We start from the raw sequence: 17,896 nt of genomic DNA on the forward strand, positions 1-17,896 counted from the left end.
CTGGGATCAAATAGTCCTCCTACCTTGGCCTCCCAAAATGTTGGGATTACAGGTGTGAGCCACCATGCCGTGCCCCAGCAGCTTTTTAAGGGATGGTCTTCCAAAACTGGGCTTATGTTTTCTATTGCAAATTGTTTCAAATTGAGTTTGTTTTTTTTTTTTTTGAGACGAAGTCTCGCTCTGTCACCCAGCCTAGAGTGCAGTGGCACGATCTCAGCTCACTGCAAGCTCCGCCTTCCGGGTTCATGCCATTCTCCTGCCTCAGCCTTCCTAGTAGCTGGGACTACAGGCGCCCGCCACCATGCCTGGCTAATTTTTTTTTTTTTGTATTTTTAGTAGAGACGGGATTTCACCGTGTTAGCCAGGATGGTCTTGATCTCCTGACCTCGTGATTCACCCACCTCGGCCTCCCAAAGTGCAGGGATTACAGGCGTGAGCCACCGTGCCCAGCCCAAATTGAGTATTTTTTTAAATTTTAAAATTTTGGTGGGCGCAGTGGCGCACGCCTGTAATCCCAGCACTTTGGGAGGCCAAGGCGGGCAGATCACCTGAGGTCCAGAGTTTGAGACCAGCCTGACCAACATGGAGAAACCCTGTCTCTACTAAAAATACAAAATTAGCCAGGCGTGTTGGTGGGCACCTGTAATCCCAGCTACTTGGGAGGCTGAGGCAGGAGAATCGCTTGAACCAGGGAGGCGGAGGTTGCAGTGAGCCGAGATTGTGCCACTGCACTCCAGCCTGGGCAACAAGAGTGAAACTCTGTTTCAAAAAAAAAAAAAAGATCACACAACTTTTGAGTACATTTTTTTTTTTTTAGACTGCCTCCCAAAGTGCTGGGTTTACAGGTGTGAGCCACCACGCCCAGCCTTATTTTTTTTCTTTTAGGCTTAGAGCAGGTACAACATATAAACTCTATTTTCTTTTTTTTTCTTTCTTTTTTTTTTTTGAGACAGGGTCTCGCTCTCTTGCCCAGGCCGGAGTGCAGTGACACGATCTCGGGTCACTGCAGCCTCAACCTCCTGGATTCAAGTGATTCTTGTGCCTCAGCCTCCCGAGTAGCTGGAACTACAGGTGTGTGCCACCACACCTGGCTAATTTTTGTACTTTTAGTAGAGATGGGGTTTCACCATGTTGGCCAGGCTGGTCTTAAACTCCTGACCTCAGGTGATCTGCCTACATTGGCCTCTCAAAGTGCTGGGATTACAGGAGTGAGCCACTGCACTGGGCCTAAATTGAGTATTTTCTTATCTAGCAGAGTCAGTCTAGTCTTTGGAAGAAGGAAAGAGTATCTCTTTGGATAAAAACATGATTGTGAAGATCATACAGAGGGGATGGTTTTAATATTATTTATTTAGAAGCCTTTAAGAAATATAAAAAAAGAATAAGAAAGAACAGGCCTGGCGAAGCAGCTCACGCCTATAATCCCAGCACTTTGGGAGGCTGACGTGGGTGGATCGCTTGAGTTCAGGAGTTGGATACCAGCCTGAGCAACATGGCAAAACCCCATCTCTACAAAAATTAGCTGAGCATGATAGTGCAGGCCTGTAGTGCCAGCTCGGGAGGCTGAGCTGAGAGGATCGCTTGAGCCCAGGAAGTCAAGGCTGGAGTGAGCTGTGATCACGCCACTGCATGTCAGCCTAGGCGACAGAGCAAGACTCTCTCAAAAAAAAAAAAACAGTTTTTCAGTGATTTTTAGTAAATTTACACAATTGTACAACCATCACCACAATCTGTCTTCGGAACATTTCTACCACCCCAGCAAGAAATCGTGTGTCCCGGTAGCCATTGCTATCTCCATCCCTCATCCAAGGCCTCCGTGAATCTGCCTCTGTCTCCATGAATTTGCCCATTTTGGACATTGCACATATATGGAATCATGCAATATGTGATCTTCAGTGACTTTCTTCTTGCACTTAGCATGATGCTTTTAAGGTTCTTTTACCCTGTAGCAGCTGTTACCACTTCATTCATTTTTGGTGGTTGAATCCTATTCCATTGTATGGATATATCACGTATTTCTTTTTTTTTTTTTTTGAGACGGAGTTTCGCTCTTATTGCCCAGGCTGGAGTGCAATGGCACGATCTCAGCTCACCGCAACCTCCGCCTCCTGGGTTCAAGCAATGCTCCCGCCTCAGCCTCCCAAGTAGCTGAGATTACAGGCTCACACCACCACGCCCGGCTAATTTTTGTATTTTTAGTAGAGACGGGGTTTCACCATGTTGGTTAGGATGGTCCTGAGCTCCTGACCTTGTGATCCGCCTGCCTCAGCCTCCCAAAGTGCTGGGATTACAGGCATGAGCCACCATGCCCGGCCTATATCACGTATTTCTTATCTATTTATTGGCTAATGGACATGTGAGTTGTTTCTGTTTTTTGGCTATTATGAATAGTGCCGCTGTGAACATTTGTGGACAGGTTTTTGTGTGAACATATGTTTCCATTTCTCTTGGGGATATATATAGTGGAGTTGCTGGGTTGCGTTATTACTGTATGTTTAACCTTTTGAGGAACTAGTTTCTGAAGCAGTTGCACCATTTTAAATTCCCATCAGCAATGTATGTGGGTTATACTTTCTCTATATCCTCACCAACAGTTGTTATATTTGTCTGTTTGGTTATAGCCATGCAAGTAAGTGTGAACTGATATTTCTTCATGATTTCCTTCTTTGTTTTTTTCTTTAAATTTTTGAGACAGGGTCTTGTTCTGTCGCGCAGGATAGAATGCAGTGGTGCAATCACAGCTCACTGCAGCCTCAACCTCCCAGGCTCAAGTGATCCTCACACCTCAGCTTCCCAAGTAGCGGGAACCACAGGTGCACACCACCACACTCAGCTAATTTTTGTGTTTTTTTGTGAAGGTGGGGTCTTGCTGTGTTGCCTAGGCTGGTCTAGAACTCCTGGGCTCAAGCAATCCTCTGGCCTCAGCCTCCTAAAGTGCAGGGATTATAGGCCTGAGCCACCATGCCCCACCCTCACTGTGATTTTGATTTGTATTTCTCTAGTGGCAAATGATGTAGAAGATCTTTTCATGTGCTTATGGGATATTTGTATATCTTCTTTGGAGAAATGTCTGTTTATACCCTTCACTCATGTTTTCAATTGGGCTTTTTGCTGAATTGTAAGAGGGTTCACTATATACTCTGGATCCTAGTTTCTTTTTTTTGTTTATTTATTTTTTGAGACGGAGTTTCGCTCTTGTTGCCTAGGCTGGAGGGCAATGGCGTGATCTCGGCTCACTGCAGCCTCCGCCTCCCAGGTTCAAGGGATTCTCCTGCCTCAGCCTCCGGAGTAGCTGGGATTACAGGTGCCCGCCACCATGCCTGGCTAATTTTTTTTTCTTTTTTTTGTATTTTCAGTAGAGATGGGGTTTAGCCATGTTGGCCGGGCTGGTCTCGAACTCCTGGCCTCAGGTGATCCGCCTGCCTCAGCCTCCCAAAGTGCTGATATTACAGGCGCGAGCCACTGTTCCCGGCCTTATTTTTGTTTTTTAAATTGAGACAAGATCTCACTCTGTCTCCCAGGTTGGAGTACAGTGGCACAATCATGGTTCATGGCAGCTTCGACCTCCCAGGCTCAAGCTATCCTCCCACCTCAGCCTACCAAGTTGCTGGAACTACAGGCATGTACCATCATGCCTGGCTACTTAAGAAAAAAATTTTTTTTAATAGACATGGGGCCTTGCAATGTTGTCAGGGCTGGTCTCAAACTCCTGGGCTCAAGCTATCTTTCCATTTCGGTCTCCCAAAGTATTCAGATTACAGGTGTGAGCCACTGGTCCATACCCTAGTTTCTTATCAGATACATGATTTACAAAAAGTTTATTTTATTGTATAGGTTGTCAACTTATTTTTTTTTTTTTTTTTTTTTTTTTGAGACGGAGTCTCGCTCTGTCGCCCAGGCTGGAGTGCAGTGGTGCAATCTCGGCTCACTGCAAGCTCCGCCTCCCGGGTTCACGCCATTCTCCTGCCTCAGCCTCTCCGAGTAGCTGGGACTACAGGCGCCCGCCACCACGCCCGGCTAGTTTTTTGTATTTTTAGTAGAGACGGGGTTTCACTGTGGTCTCAATCTCCTGACCTCGTGATCCGCCCGCCTCGGCCTCCCAAAGTGCTGGGATTACAAGCGTGAGCCACTGCGCCCGGCTCACTTATTTTTTTTATTTATTTTTGGAGACAGAGTCTCACCCTGTTACCCAGGCTGGAGTGCAGTGGTGTGATCTCAGCTCACTGTAACCTCCGCCTCCCAAGGAGGAGGATTCTCAGCCTCAGCCTCCTGAGTAGCTGGGATTACAGGCACACGCCACCACGCCCGGCTAATTTTTATATTTTTAGTGCAGATGGGGTTTCACCATGTTGGCCAGGCTGGTCTCGAACTCCTGACCACAAGTGATCCGCCCGCCTCAGCCTCCCAAAGTGCTGGGATTAGAGGGATGAGCCACTGTGCCTAGCCAGGTTGTCTACTTTCTTGTTGTTGTCCTTTAAAAATTTGATGAAGTCCAATTTATCTCATTTTTTTCTTCTGTTGCTTGTATTTCTGGTGTCATAGTTCAGAAACCATTGTTTAATCGTAGCGAAATTTAAAAAATTTTTGACCGGGCTCAGTAGCTCATGCCCGTAATCCCAGAACTTTGGGAAGCCGAAGTGGGTGGATCAGCTGAGGTCAGGAGTTCGAGACCAGCCTGGCCGACATGGTGAAACCCCATCTGTACTAAAATACAAAAATTAGCTGGACGTGGTCGCGGGTGCCTGTAGTCCCAGCTATTCCGGAGGCTGAGGCAGGAGAATCACTTGAACCCAGGAGGCAGAGGTTGCAGTGAGCCAAGATCGTACCACTGCACTCCAGCCTGGGCGACAGAGTGAGAGTCCATCTCAAAAAAAAAATAATAATAATTTTTGATTAATCTTTTTTTCTTATTCTATTTATTTATTTTTATTATTATTTTGAGACAGAGCCTTGTTCTGTCACCCAGGCTGGAGTGCAGTGGTGCAATCTCCGCTCACTGCAACCTCTGCCTCCTGGCTTCAGCATTCCTCCCACCTTGGCCTCCCAAAGTGATGGGATTACAGGAGTGAGCCACCATGCCCAGCTAATTTTTTGTGTCTTTAGTAGAGATGGAGTTTCGCCATGTTGGCCAGGCTGGTCTTGAACTCCTGGCCTCAAGTGATCTGCCCACCTTGACTTCCCAAAATGCTGGATTACAGGTGTGAGTCACCATGGCTGGCCTTTTCTTATTTTTATTTTTATTTTTAATCTTTCTTTTTTAACCTATCCAGAAGAAGCACTGAAGCACATTTAAAAATTTTTTTGAGACGGAGCCTCTCTTTGTTGCCCAGGCTGGAGTGCAGTGGCGCGATCTTGGCTCACTGCAACCTCCGTCTCCCAGGTTCAAGTGATTCTCCTGCTTCAGCCTCCCGAGTAGTTGGGATTACAGGTGTGTGCCACCATGCTCAGCTAATTTTTTGTATTTTGTTGCAGAGACGGGGTTTTACCGTATTAACCAGGGTAGTCTTGATCTCCTGACCTCGTGATCCACCCACCTCGGCCTCCCAAATTGCTGGGATCACAGGTGTGAGCCACTGCGCCTGGCCACATTTTTTGTTCTTATTTAAATTTAAGGGGAATGAGAACTGCAAAAGAAGAAATTTACTGGTACCCAAGTCCCAAGTCCCTCTTGTTTTTGGGTGAGGACAGTTAATGTTTCGTTGGTTTTTTACTTCCCCACTGGGAAATGCAAATTTATTTTTTTAAAACAGCTTCACTGACATATGATTGGCATACAAAAGCTGCAGATATTCAAAGTATACTTGAATATGTGTTTGGAGATAAGTACACACCCATGAGCTCATCCACACAGTCAATACCATACGCTTTCCCCTCACCTCCAAAGGTTTCGTTTGGTTTTTTTGGTGGTTGTTTTGTTTTGTTTCCTTTTGTGGTAAAAGCACTTAACATAAGATCCACCCTCTTAGTAAATTTTTAAGTGTCCTATCATGGTTGGTTTCACAAAACAGGAAAGGGAAGTTTAGGGTCTGCATTAATATTGTCATTCTTTTTTTTTTTTTTTAGACAGAGTCTTGGTCTGTCACCCAGGCTGGAGTACAGTGGTGCGATCTCGGCCTGCTGCAGCCTCCGCCTCCAGGGTTCAAGCGATTCTCCTGCCTCAGCTTGCTGAGTAGCTGGGATTACAGGCGTGCACTACCACACCTGGCTAATTTTTGTATTTTCAGTAGAGACGAGTTTTGCCATGTTCACCAGGCTGGCTTCGAACTCCTGACTTCAAGTGATCTACCCACCTTGGCTTCCCAAAGTGCTGGGATTACAGGCGTGAGCCACCATGCCTGGCCAATGTTGTGATTTTTATACTAAAAATTATCCTAAGAACACTTAAATTTAATTAAAAGAGTAAAGTACAGCGGCCGGGCACGGTGACTCACAACTGTAATCCCAGCACTTTGGGAGGCCGAGGCGGGTTGGTCATGAGGTCAGGAGATAGAGACCATCCTGGCCAACATGGTGAAACCCCATCTCTTCTAAAAATGTAAAAATTAGCGGGGCGTGGTGGTGGGCGCCTGTAGTCCCAGCTACTCAGGAGGCTGAGGCAGGAGAATCGCTTGAACCCAAGAGGAGGAGGTTGCAGTGAGCTGAGACTGCGCCACTGCACTCCAGCCTGGGCGACAGAGCGAGACTCCGTCTCAAAAGAGAGTAAAGTACATCATACATTTGGCTCAGGTATCATTAGAATTGTCAAATGGCCCCTCCTTCTCTTCCTTCCAGGCCACGCCGTGTCCCATGTCTGACTCCCTTTTGCATGTGTTGTGCTGTGTACTACAGTACCAGCCCCTGGCGTCCTTTAGTATTCTGGATCAGTGATGTCTTCAGATAACCACAATGCAGCAGCACTTTATACACAATCAATTTTTAATTTGAATTGCTCTTATTTCAAACGACAGATCACTTCTCTACCATCAATAAACAAAGATTCAGGACATAATTTAACTTATAGCTCTCTGGATCCTTTGTGAAACAAGGAAAAATACAGATGAGTATCTGAATCAAGTATCTTTTTTTTTTTTTTTTTTTGAGACAGAGTCTTGTTCTGTCACTCAGGCTGGAGTGCAGTGGTGTGATCTCTGCTCACGGCAACCTCCGCCTCCTGGGTTCAAGTGATTATCCTGCCTCAGCCTCCCAAATAGCTGGGATTATGGGTGTGTGCCACCATGCCTGGCTAATTTTTTTATTTTTAGTAGAGATGGGGTTTCACCATGTTGGCCAGGCTGGTTTTGAACTCCTGACCTTAGGTGATCCGCCTGCCTCAGCCTCCCAAAGTGCTGGGATTACAGGTGTGAGCCACTGCGCCTATTTTTTTTTTTTAAGAGACAGGGTCTTGTTCTGTTGCCTAGGCTGGACTTCAGTGGCCCAATCATGGCTCACTGCAGCCTCAGCCTCCTGGACTCAAGCAGTCCTTTCCTCAACCTCCTGAGTAGCTGGGATCACAGATGTGCACCACCATGCCCAGCTATTTTTTTTTTGTTGTTGTTGTTTTGTCTGGGCTGAGTCTCTCTGTGTTGCCTAGGCTGGTCTCAAACTTCTGGGCTCAAGCATTCATTCCACCTCAGCCTCCCAAAATGTTAGGATTTCAGGCGTGACGCACTGCGTGCAGTCCAAGTAATTTATTTATTTCTTTTTTTTTTGAGACAGAATCTCACTGTGTTTCCCAGGATGGAGTGCAGTGTGTGATCTCGGCTCACTGCAACCTCTGCCTCCTGGGCTCAAGCAATTCTCATGGCTCAGCCTCCTGAGTAGCTGGGATTACAGGTGCCCACCACCACACCCAGCTAATTTTTGTATTTTTAGTAAATATGGGGCTTCACCATGTTGGCCAGTCTGGTCTCAAACTCCTGACCTCAAATGATCCACCTGCCTCGGCCTCCCAAAGTGTTGGGATTACAGGTGTGCGCCACTGCACCCAGCCCCAAGCAATTTCTTGATGACATTAATTGGGTCGTGTTATAATCTAGTGAGGGCCTGGAGGATCCTTGTGGGATATGGAACGTTTCCCCTCACTCTAAATGTCTGGAGGCTTTTCTGGGCTAAGGGTTTGAATGGTGATGACAATTAAGAAAGGAGGTTTACTATGTTTTTGTCTTCATTTGAGATCTATTCTGTACTATCTTTTCTTCTTTTGTTTTACCAGGAATATCTCATGTCCTTAGTAAAACTGTGGTTCCCTTGAATGCTTGAAGTTTCTGACTTGGAGGCTTATTTGGGGAATTGACAAATTCTAGAACTATTTTACTTTTTGTGGGCACAAGGCACTTTTAGATGAGACAAAGATTATAGGTTTTCTTGCTTACTTGGTAGTGTCCTGCTGGCCTTAAATAAGAATTAGCGCTTGTAATCCCAGCACTTTGGGAGGCCGAGGCGGGCGGATCACGAGGTCAGGAGATCGAGACCATGGTGAAATCCTGTCTCTACTAAAAATACAAAAAAATTAGCCGGGTGTGGTGGCGGGCGCCTGTAGTCCCAGCTACTCGGAGAGGCTGAGGCAGGAGAATGGCGTGAACCTGGGAGGCGGAGCTTGCAGTGAGCCGAGATTGCACCACTGCACTCCAGCCTGGGCGACAGAGCGAGACTCCGTCTCAAAAAAAAAAAAAAAAAAAAGAATTAGCATTGTCACGCTTGCCAGGAGATCCTGACCGCGGTCACAGCCCCTGCCTTTATGTTTGTCTTCCAGGAATGCTCATCAAATTTAACAGAGCTGTTCAGACGGTCCTGCTTCACTGGTGTGTTTGGAGGAGATGTCAATCCTCCTTTTGATCAGCTCTGCTCTGCTGGGATGACGACACGTGGTGTCCCTGATTGGTTTCCCTTTCTGTGTGTGCAGTCGCCCCTTGCCAACACACCCTTCCTTGGTTACTTCTATCATGGTGCCGTGTAAGTGTCTGAGCAGCCGCCTGGGATGGGGCATTGTTCTCCCGCCCTGGTGGGGCCATATTCTAGTAGGCCCTATAACGCGGTCATGTTTTTCCCAACCCCTCTCCGGAAGTTCCGTGCCTAAAGGGTTCAATTCTAGATTTCAGTTAGCCAATTTATTTTGCATTATTTGAAAGAATTGGGCCTCATTGAAAAGAAATTGATTGACTTTGAAAACAGCTCATGGTGCTTTTCTAGGGGAGGCGAAGGAGTGGTGGCTCATGGGAGATTTTAATGTTCTGTATTTTACAGTTTGGGATTGTTAAAAATTTACATCTATGATTTTTGTAATTAAAAAAGTAGGCCGGGAGCGGTGACTCATGCCTGTAATCCCAGCACTTTGGGAGGCCGAGGCGGGCAGATCATGAGGTCAGGAGATCGAGACCATCCTTGCTAACATGGTGAAACCCTGTCTCTACTAAAAATACAAAAAATTAGCCAGGCGTGGTGGCAGGCGCCTGTAGTCCCAGCTACTAGGGAGGCTGAGGCAGGAGAATGGCGTGAACCCGGGAGGCGGAGCTTGCAGTGAGCCGAGATCGTGCCACTGCACTCCAGCCTGGGCGACAGAGCGAGACTCTGTCCCAAAACAAACAAAACAAAAAAAAAGAAAGTAAAGAGGCTGGGTGCAGTGGGTCACGTCTGTAATCCCAGCACTTTGGGATGCTGAGGCAGGCTGATCACCTGAGGTTGGGAGTTCAAGACGAGCCTGGGTACATGGTGAAACCCCATCTCTACTAAAAATACAACAAATTAGCCAGATGTGGTGGTGGGCACCTGTAATCCCAGCTTACTCGGGAGACTGAGGCACAAGAATTGCTTGAACCTGGGAGGCGGAGGTAGCAGTGAACAAAGATCGTGCCACTGCACTCCAGCCTGGGTGACAGAGGGAGACTCCGTCTCAGAAAACAAGAGTAAAGAACAACATTAAGGAAGAATTGTGTTTTTGCAGATAACTGAAACTATTCAGCCTTTCTTATTGATTTTCAGTTCCCCCAAACAGGACTCTTCCTTTGAAGTATATGTGGATACTGATGCAAAAGACTTTGCAGACTTTGGTTACAAACAAGGAGATCCCATTGTGACTGTAAAGAAGGCATATTTTACTGTCCCGCAGGTAATCATCGCAATATTAGTATGCTAGGCCCTTCTCTTTTTTTTTTTTTTTTTTTTTTCAGACGGAGTCCCGCTCTTACCGCCTAGGCTGAAGTATAGTGCCAGATCTCGGCTCACTGCAACCTCTGCCTCCCGGGTTCAAGTGATTCTCCTGCCTCAGCCTCCCCAGTAGCTGGGACTACAGGCGCATGCCACCACAGCTAGCCAATTTTTTGTATTTTTAGTACAGACAGCGTTTCACCATGTTGGCCTGGATGATCTCGATCTCTTGACCCGGTGATCTGAGCGCCTCGGCCTCCCAAAGTGCTGGGATTACAGGCATGAGCCACCACGCCTGGCCACTAGACCCTTCTTTTATTTTTCCTGTCCTATTGTTAATTTAAGTCATATTTCTCTTTAAAATCTCTTTTTAAGTTACTTATTTTCCTCCTTTCTACCTTTCAGGGACTTAACTGTGTATGTTCTCCAAATTAATAAAATATATAGTCACTCTTAATCACTGTCTTTGCTTAAAACTCAGAGTGAACTTACAAAATAAAACCAAAAGATTTTCTATAAGTTTCCGTGGAAGTAGCTATCATTCTTTTTCTTTTTTTTTTTGAGACAGAGTTTCACTGTTTTTGCCCAGGCTGGAGTGCAATGGCACAATCTCGGCTCACCCCAACCTCTGCCTCCCGGGTTCAAGTGATTCTCCTGCCTCAGCTTTCCCAAGTATCTGGGATTACAGGCATACACCACCACGCCCGGCTAATTTTGTATTTTTAGTAGAGACGAGGTTTCTCCATGTCGGTCAGGCTGGTCTCAAATTCCTGACCTCAGGTGATCCGCCTGCCTTGGCCCCCCAAAGTGCTGGGATTACAGACGTGAGTCTTTTTTTTTTTTTTTTTAAATTAAAAAAATTTGTTTTGGTTTGAGACATAGTCTTGCTCTATCACCTAGGGTGGAGTGCACTGGCCTGATCTCAACTCCCTGCAGCCCTGACCTCCCACATTCAAGTGATCCTCCTACCTCAGCTTCCCAAGTAGCTGAGACTGCAGGCACGCACCACCATTCCTGGCTAATTTTTTGTAGAGGTGGAGTTTTGCCATGTTGCCCATGCTGGTCTTTTTAACTTCTGGGCTGAAGTGATCTGCCCACTTTGGCCTCCCAACATGCTGGGATTACAGGATTGAGCCACCGCGCCCAGCCAAAAATTTTTCTGTAGAGATGGGGGTTTCACTATGTTGCCCAGTCGGGTCTTAAACTCCTGGCCTCGAAATTCTTCTGCCTTGGCCAAAGTGTTGGGATTACAGTGTGAGCCTCGGTGCCTGGTTAGAAGTAACTATCATTCTTTACTTCTTTTTCTTTTTAAACTTTTAGGTTCAGGGCTACATGTGCAGGTTTGTTATATAGGTAAACTTGTGTCATGGGGTTTTGTTGTACAGATTATTTGTCACCCAGGTACTAAGCCAAGTACCCAAAAGTTTTTTTCTGATCTTCTCCCTCCTTCCACTCACTACCCTCAAGTAGGTTCCAGTATAAAAAACAACGGTTAGATAAATACATCATTTTATTTACCATTCTAGAATTTTGAAAAATATTTTAAGGCTCTAAGGTTGTATATGGAATCATTTCTATATCTATGTATGAATGCATGAGTGAATGAATGACAGGGTCTTGCTCTGTTGCCCAGGCTGGAGTGCAGTGGTGTAGTCACAGCTCACTGCAACCTCCATCTCCTGGGCTCAAGCAATCCTCCCACCTCAGCCTCCCAAGTAGCTGGGACTATAGGTGCCTGCCACTATGCCCAGTTAAATTTTTTACTTTTTGTAGAGACAGGGTCTTGCTATGTTGCCCAGGTTGGTCTTGAACTCCTGGGCTCAAATGATTCTCCCATTACAGCCTTCCAAAATGATGGGATTACAGGTGTGAGCCACTGCTCCCAACCTGAAATGTTTTTTTAAGTTCAACATTATGAGGAGTGTTATTTGTGGGAAGAAAGCTTGGGAGGTGAAAGTTTCTCTTTCCTATTCATATGAATCCATTTTTATGGTATTAAACTCTGGTTGTGATGAGGGAGAACATGAAGTTAAATATAGTCATGTCTCTGCAAACTAAATAGAACAGGACAAGGGGTTTTCTTTGTTTTTATTAGATAATATTTACTGTGACTCCTCAACCAGTGGCTTCCAGACCTTGATGGGCAAATCAGTTAGGTGTTTTGCTAAAGCGGGTCAACTAGTCGGTGAACTTGCCATTGCTGAAACCAAACCAGCAATGGGAGCAGGCTGCAGAAAGAACAATTTTAAGGGATGCTGATCTATTTTGTAGGATTAGGAGAGAGGCCATAAATCTGTTGGCTTTGCCCTTCTCCCTCAGGTGTCCCTGGCTGGGCAGTGTATGCAGAACGCCCCAGTGGCATTTCTTCACAATTTTGATGTGAAATGCGTTACTAATTTGGAACTATACCAAGAACGAGATGGTATTATCAATGCGAAGATAAAGAATATTGCCTTAGGAGGTATGTTACATTTCTTTGAAAAAAAGAACACAGACCCAAACATGAATATAAAGTATGATCCCATGAGAATATAAATCAGTTCTACTGGTTCAACTTCAAATAATATTTTAACTGCCAATTATTTTCTTTGGAAAAAGTTTAGTTCCATAAGACAGCATATTGCATATTAATTATTTTGAAATTGAAGTAAAATTCAAATAACATAAAATTAGCCTCTTTGTTTGTTTTTCCATCACACAGGTTGGAGTGCAGTGGTGTGATCTCGGCTCACTGCACCCTCCGCCACCTAAGTTCAAGCGATTCTCCTGCCTCAGCTTCCCGGGTAGCTGGGACTGCAGGTGCCTGCCACCATGTCTGGCTAATTTTTGTGTTTTTGGTAGAGATGAGGTTTCACCATGTTGGCCAGGCTGGCCTTGAGCTCCTGACCTCAGGTGATCCACTCTCTTAGGCCTCCCAAAGTGCTGGGATTACAGGTGTAAGCCACCGTGTCCCACCAAAATTAACCATTTTAAAGTGTACAATTCATTGACATTAGTACCTTCCACACTGTTGTGCCGCCATCACCTCTCTCTAGTTCCAGAACGTTTCGTCACCTCAGAAGGGCATCTGTACCCATTAGCAGTCACTCCCTACCCCTCTTCCTTCAGCCCCTGGCAGCCACCAATCTGCTTTCTGTCTCCATGGATTGCTTATTCTGGGTGTTCCCTAGAAACAGAATCATACACTATGTGGCCTTTTGTGTCTGGCTTCTTTCACTTAGCATGGTGTTCCATGGTTCATCTGTGTTGTAGCGTGTGGCAGCGCTTCATTCCCTTTTATGGCTGAATCATAGTCCGTCGCATGGACAGAGCACATTGTGTTTGTCCATTCGTCAGTTGATGGACATGTGGGTTGTTTTCATCTCTGTTGTGAATAGCGCTGCCATGAACACTCATGTCCAAGTTTTTGTGTAGATGTGTGTTTTTATTTCTTTTGGGTAGACACCTAGGAGTGGAACTGACAGGTCATGCTAATATGACTTCTTGAGGACCCACCAAATTGTTTTTTTGTTTTATTTTTTTGAGATGGAGTCTCGCTCTGTCACCCAGGCTGGAGCGCAGTGGCGTGATCTCAGCTCACTGCAACCTTCACCTCCCTGGTTCAAGCGATTCCCCTGCCTCAGCCTCCCAAGTAGCTGAGATTACAGGCATGCGCCACCACAGCTGGCTAATTTTTTTTTTTTTTTTTTTGAGACGAAGTCTCACTCTTGTCCCCCAGGCTGGAGTGCGATGGCGCGATATCGGCTCACGGCAACCTCTGCCTCCTGGGTTCAAGTGATTCTCCTGCTTCAGCCTCCCAAGTAGCTGGGTTTACAGGCACCCCCCACCACGCCCTGCTAATTTTTGTATTTTTAGTAGAGATGAAGTTTAGTAGAGATGGGATTTCACCATGTTGGCCAGGCAGATCTCGAACTCCTGACCTCAGGTGATCCACCCACCTTGGCCTCCCAGAGTGCTGGGATTACAGGCGTGAGCCACCGTGCCCGGCTAATTTTTTTATATTTTTTGTAGAGAGGAGGTTTCACCATGTTGGTCAGACTGGTCTTGAACTCCTGACCTCAGGCAATCTGCCTGCCTCGGCCTCCCAAAGTTCTGGGATTATAGGCGTGAGCCAGTGCGCCTGGCCAATTGTTTTCTACAGTGTCTGCACCATTTTGTATTGCCACCAGCAGTGAACTGCATATTTGTTTTTATGTCACAGTGACCCTGGTTTTTGTTTGTGTGTTTGTTGTGGATTTTCTTCCTCAGTTATAATTAGATGCTAAGAGGATGGGGACTCCTATCGGATGGTTTTTTGGGGAGTGGGGAGAGTTTTGTAGTCAGCACCCTGGGCAGTTGCGGTCACCATATTTGCTTGATAAGCTATACTTTGAGTAAGTGTGATCATGGTAGGCCATGTGTACGCCTGTGGAAGTTAATTTATGTTATCTCTTTAGGCATAGTTACACCAAAAGTAATCTATGAGGAAGCAACTGACCTAGACAAATTCATCACCAATACAGGTATTTAATGTTACACTTCAACGTCATTTCTTCAGAAATAGATATGTCATTTCTTACAAGTAATATATACCCTCAGAGTGTATATTTTTGTTAGTCATTTAAAAAGGTTCACAATAGTTAGAAAAATCTGCCAGGAGCATTTCATTTGTTCCTCGTTCTGTCTTGCTGGGCTTTAGAGTGCTCTCTGACCTTGAGCCTGCTCCTCCACAGTCCTGGATTCTCTGAGTTCCACGACCCTTCTAGTTCCAGCTTCCATGAACCTTTTCTTAAATGTTTGATAGTTAAAGAATTCTTTTTTTTTTTTTTTTCGAGGCAGAGTTTTGTTCTCGTCACCCAGGCTGGAGTGCAATGGCATGATTTCGGCTCACTGCAACCTCCGCCTCCCGAGTTCAAGCGATTCTCCTGCCTCAGCCCCCTGAGTAGCTGGGATTATAGGCACCCGCCACCAAACGCAGCTAATTTTGTATTTTTAATAGAGACGGGGTTTCTCCCTTTTGGCCAGGCTGGTGTCGAACTCCCGACCTCAGGTGATCTGCTTGCCTTGGCCTCCCAAAGTGCTGGGATTATAGGCGTGAGCCACCACACCCGACCAGTTAAGGAACTTTTTAGGGCACAACATTTTCACTTTTTGCTCTCTTTCCTTTTTTTTTTTTGATAATTAAACTTTCCAATTGTGAGGCAGCCAAATAAGTTACGTAGAGTTTGGCTGATTTTTTTTTTTTTTTTTTTTGAGATGGAGTCTTGCTCTGTCACCCAGGCTGGAGTGCAATGTTGCAATCTTGGCTCACTGTAACCTTCACATCCTGGGTTCAAGCAATTGTCCTGCCTCAGCCTCCCAAGTAGCTGGGATTACAGGTGCCCACCACCATATGCCTGGCTAATTTTTGTCTTTTAGTAGAGACAGGGTTTCACCATGTTGGCCAGGCTGGTTTCGAACTCGTGACCTCAGGTGATCCACCTGCCTTGGCCTCCCAAAGTGTAGGGGTTATAGGCATGAGCCACCGTGACTGGCTCAGTTTGGCTAATTTTACCAGAACTTTAATTTTTAATGAAGGATACTATTTCTTTCTTTTCTTTTTTTTTAATTGGAGACAGAGTCTTGCTCTGTCGCCCAGGTTGGAGTGCAGTAGGGTGATCTCAGCTCACTGTAACCTCCACCTCCCAGGTTCAAGCGATTCTCACGCCTTAGTCTCCTGAGTAGCTGAGATTACACACACCTGCCACCACTCCCAGCTAATTTTTGTTTTCTGTTTTTTTTTTTGTTTTTTTTTTTTTTTTTGAGACGGAGTCTCACTCTGTCACCCAGGCTGGAGTGTAGTGACACAGTCTCCACTCACTGCAACCTCTGCCTCCTGGGTTCAAGCGATTCTCCTGCCTCAGCCTCCCAAGTAGCTGGGATTACGGGTGCCTGCCCCTATGCCTGGCTAATTTTTTGTATTTTTAGTAGAGAGGGGGTTTCACTATGTTGGCCAGGCTGGTCTTGAACTCCTGACTTCGTGATCCGCCTGCCTCAGCCTCCCAAAGTGCTGGGATTACAGGCGTGAGCCACCGCGCCCAGCCTAATGTTTGTATTTTTAGTAGAGACGGGGTTTCACCATATGTTGGCCAGGCTGGTCTTGAACTCCTGACCTCAGGTGATCCACCCACCTCGGCCTCCCCAAGTGCCGGGTGTCTCTTTCTGATGTGTTGTACTTCTCAGATTTATTCATTAGCTCATCAAATGTTAGTGGAGTTCCTACGCCGTAGTAGGGAACTAGATAGCGGGTCGCGGCCCTGGCAGAACTGACCCTCTGGTCTTTCTTCTCACAAACATTTTACCAAGTGCATGCTCCATGGCAAGCTATGAGCCAAGTGCTGGGGATATAGAAATGAAAGGAAAAGATCTCATTCTGGGTACCGTGATGGCATAGAAGAGGCAGCTAATGCTGACTTGGTGGGACCGGGGCAGGCTTCCTCAAGGAAGCAGTGACCATGCCATGTTAGGGAGCTGGAGATAGGGAGGGCGGGGGCAAGGCATTCGGGGAAGGCCATGCAAGCAGAGAGAACCTCGCAGTAATAGAGTCAGGCTCAAAGAGGGTCTTTAATTTGTGAACATATTCTTGTATTTGCAGAAACTCCTTTAAATAACGGATCAGCCCCCAGAATTGTGAATGTGGAAGAACATTATATTTTCAAATGGAATAATAATACCATCAGTGAAATAAATGTTAAAATTATTAGGGCAGAGATTAATGCCCACCAGAAAGGTAACTTTGATGAGGGTAGCAAGCATGCTTTCACTGAAAAGTATTTTTTTTTCTCTTTTCAAGATTGCCATAATTATAACCCATAAAACTAAGTTAGGGGCCGGGCGCGGTGGCTCACGCTTGTAATCCCAGCACTTTGGGAGGCCGAGGCGGGGGGATCACGAGGTCAGGAGATCGAGACCACAGTGAAACCCCGTCTCTACTAAAAATACAAAAAATTAGCCGGGCGTGGTGGCGGGCGCCTGTAGTCCCAGCTACTCGGAGAGGCTGAGGCAGGAGAATGGCGTGAACCCAGGAGGCAGAGCTTGCAGTGAGCCGAGATTGCGCCACTGCACTCCAGCCTGGGCGACAGAGCGAGACTCCGTCTCAAAAAAAAAACAAAACAAAAAAAAAAAAAACTAAGACTTGTCTCTTATGTGCATTTATGATTTAATCAACGAGAGTATACTTTGCAAGACAAAATGCAATTTTAAGGTAAAACGCTATGGAGAATAATTTCTTTTCCTATTGAAATGGTGCACATTATATTTTATTTTGTTTTATTTCTAGGGATAATGACACAGAGATTTGTAGTAAAATTTTTAAGCTATAATAGTGGTAATGAAGAAGAATTATCTGGAAATCCAGGTAAGATGAGTATATGCCAGTCACTGATCTTACAAACATACTTTAGTTCAACACTCCCAGCCATCAGGATGATTATAAGTAACTCTCTCCAATTTTAGTTTCTGACTCTGACCTTTTTCCCTATTCTTTCTTTTTCTTTTTTTGAGACGGAGTCTTGCTCTGTTGCCCAGTCTGGAGTGCAGTGGCGCAATCTCGGCTCACTGCAACCTCCACCTTCTCGGTTCAAGAGATTTTCTTGCCTCGTCCTCCTGAGTAGCTGGGATTACAGGTGCACACCACCATGCCTGGCTTTTTTTTTTTTTTAATCACAGAACACAGGAAGCTTTATTCATCTGCTACTTCTCCAAAGAGAGGCTTTCAGGGTTGCTCACTTTAATATAATTTTTATATTTTTAGTAG

General features: G+C 45.7%; 1 protein-coding gene across 9 annotated transcripts in view; it reads left to right on the forward strand.

Annotated features, from left to right (window-relative positions):
• The window catches only part of TCTN2 (tectonic family member 2), a 39,641-nt gene that overhangs the window by 8,723 nt on the left and 13,022 nt on the right, over positions 1–17,896 (forward strand). For 5 of the 9 annotated variants that reach the window (XR_010114971.1, XM_055237985.2, XM_055237986.2 and 2 more), the window contains exons 6-11: positions 8,732–8,931; positions 9,958–10,084; positions 12,442–12,583; positions 14,559–14,624; positions 16,736–16,870; positions 17,420–17,497. Coding sequence is in view for 8 of the 9 variants with exons in the window: in XM_055237985.2 (XP_055093960.1) it covers positions 8,732–8,931; positions 9,958–10,084; positions 12,442–12,583; positions 14,559–14,624; positions 16,736–16,870; positions 17,420–17,497 (748 nt within the window). In the remaining variant the exon portion in view is untranslated. The remainder of the gene's footprint in view (positions 1–8,731; positions 8,932–9,957; positions 10,085–12,441; positions 12,584–14,558; positions 14,625–16,735; positions 16,871–17,419; positions 17,498–17,896) is intronic. The other 4 variants (XM_055237988.2, XM_063614682.1, XM_063614680.1 and 1 more) reach the window with 2 other exon arrangements.

This window comes from Symphalangus syndactylus, chromosome 13, assembly GCF_028878055.3.
Source record: "Symphalangus syndactylus isolate Jambi chromosome 13, NHGRI_mSymSyn1-v2.1_pri, whole genome shotgun sequence".
Lineage (NCBI taxonomy): Eukaryota > Metazoa > Chordata > Mammalia > Primates > Hylobatidae > Symphalangus > Symphalangus syndactylus.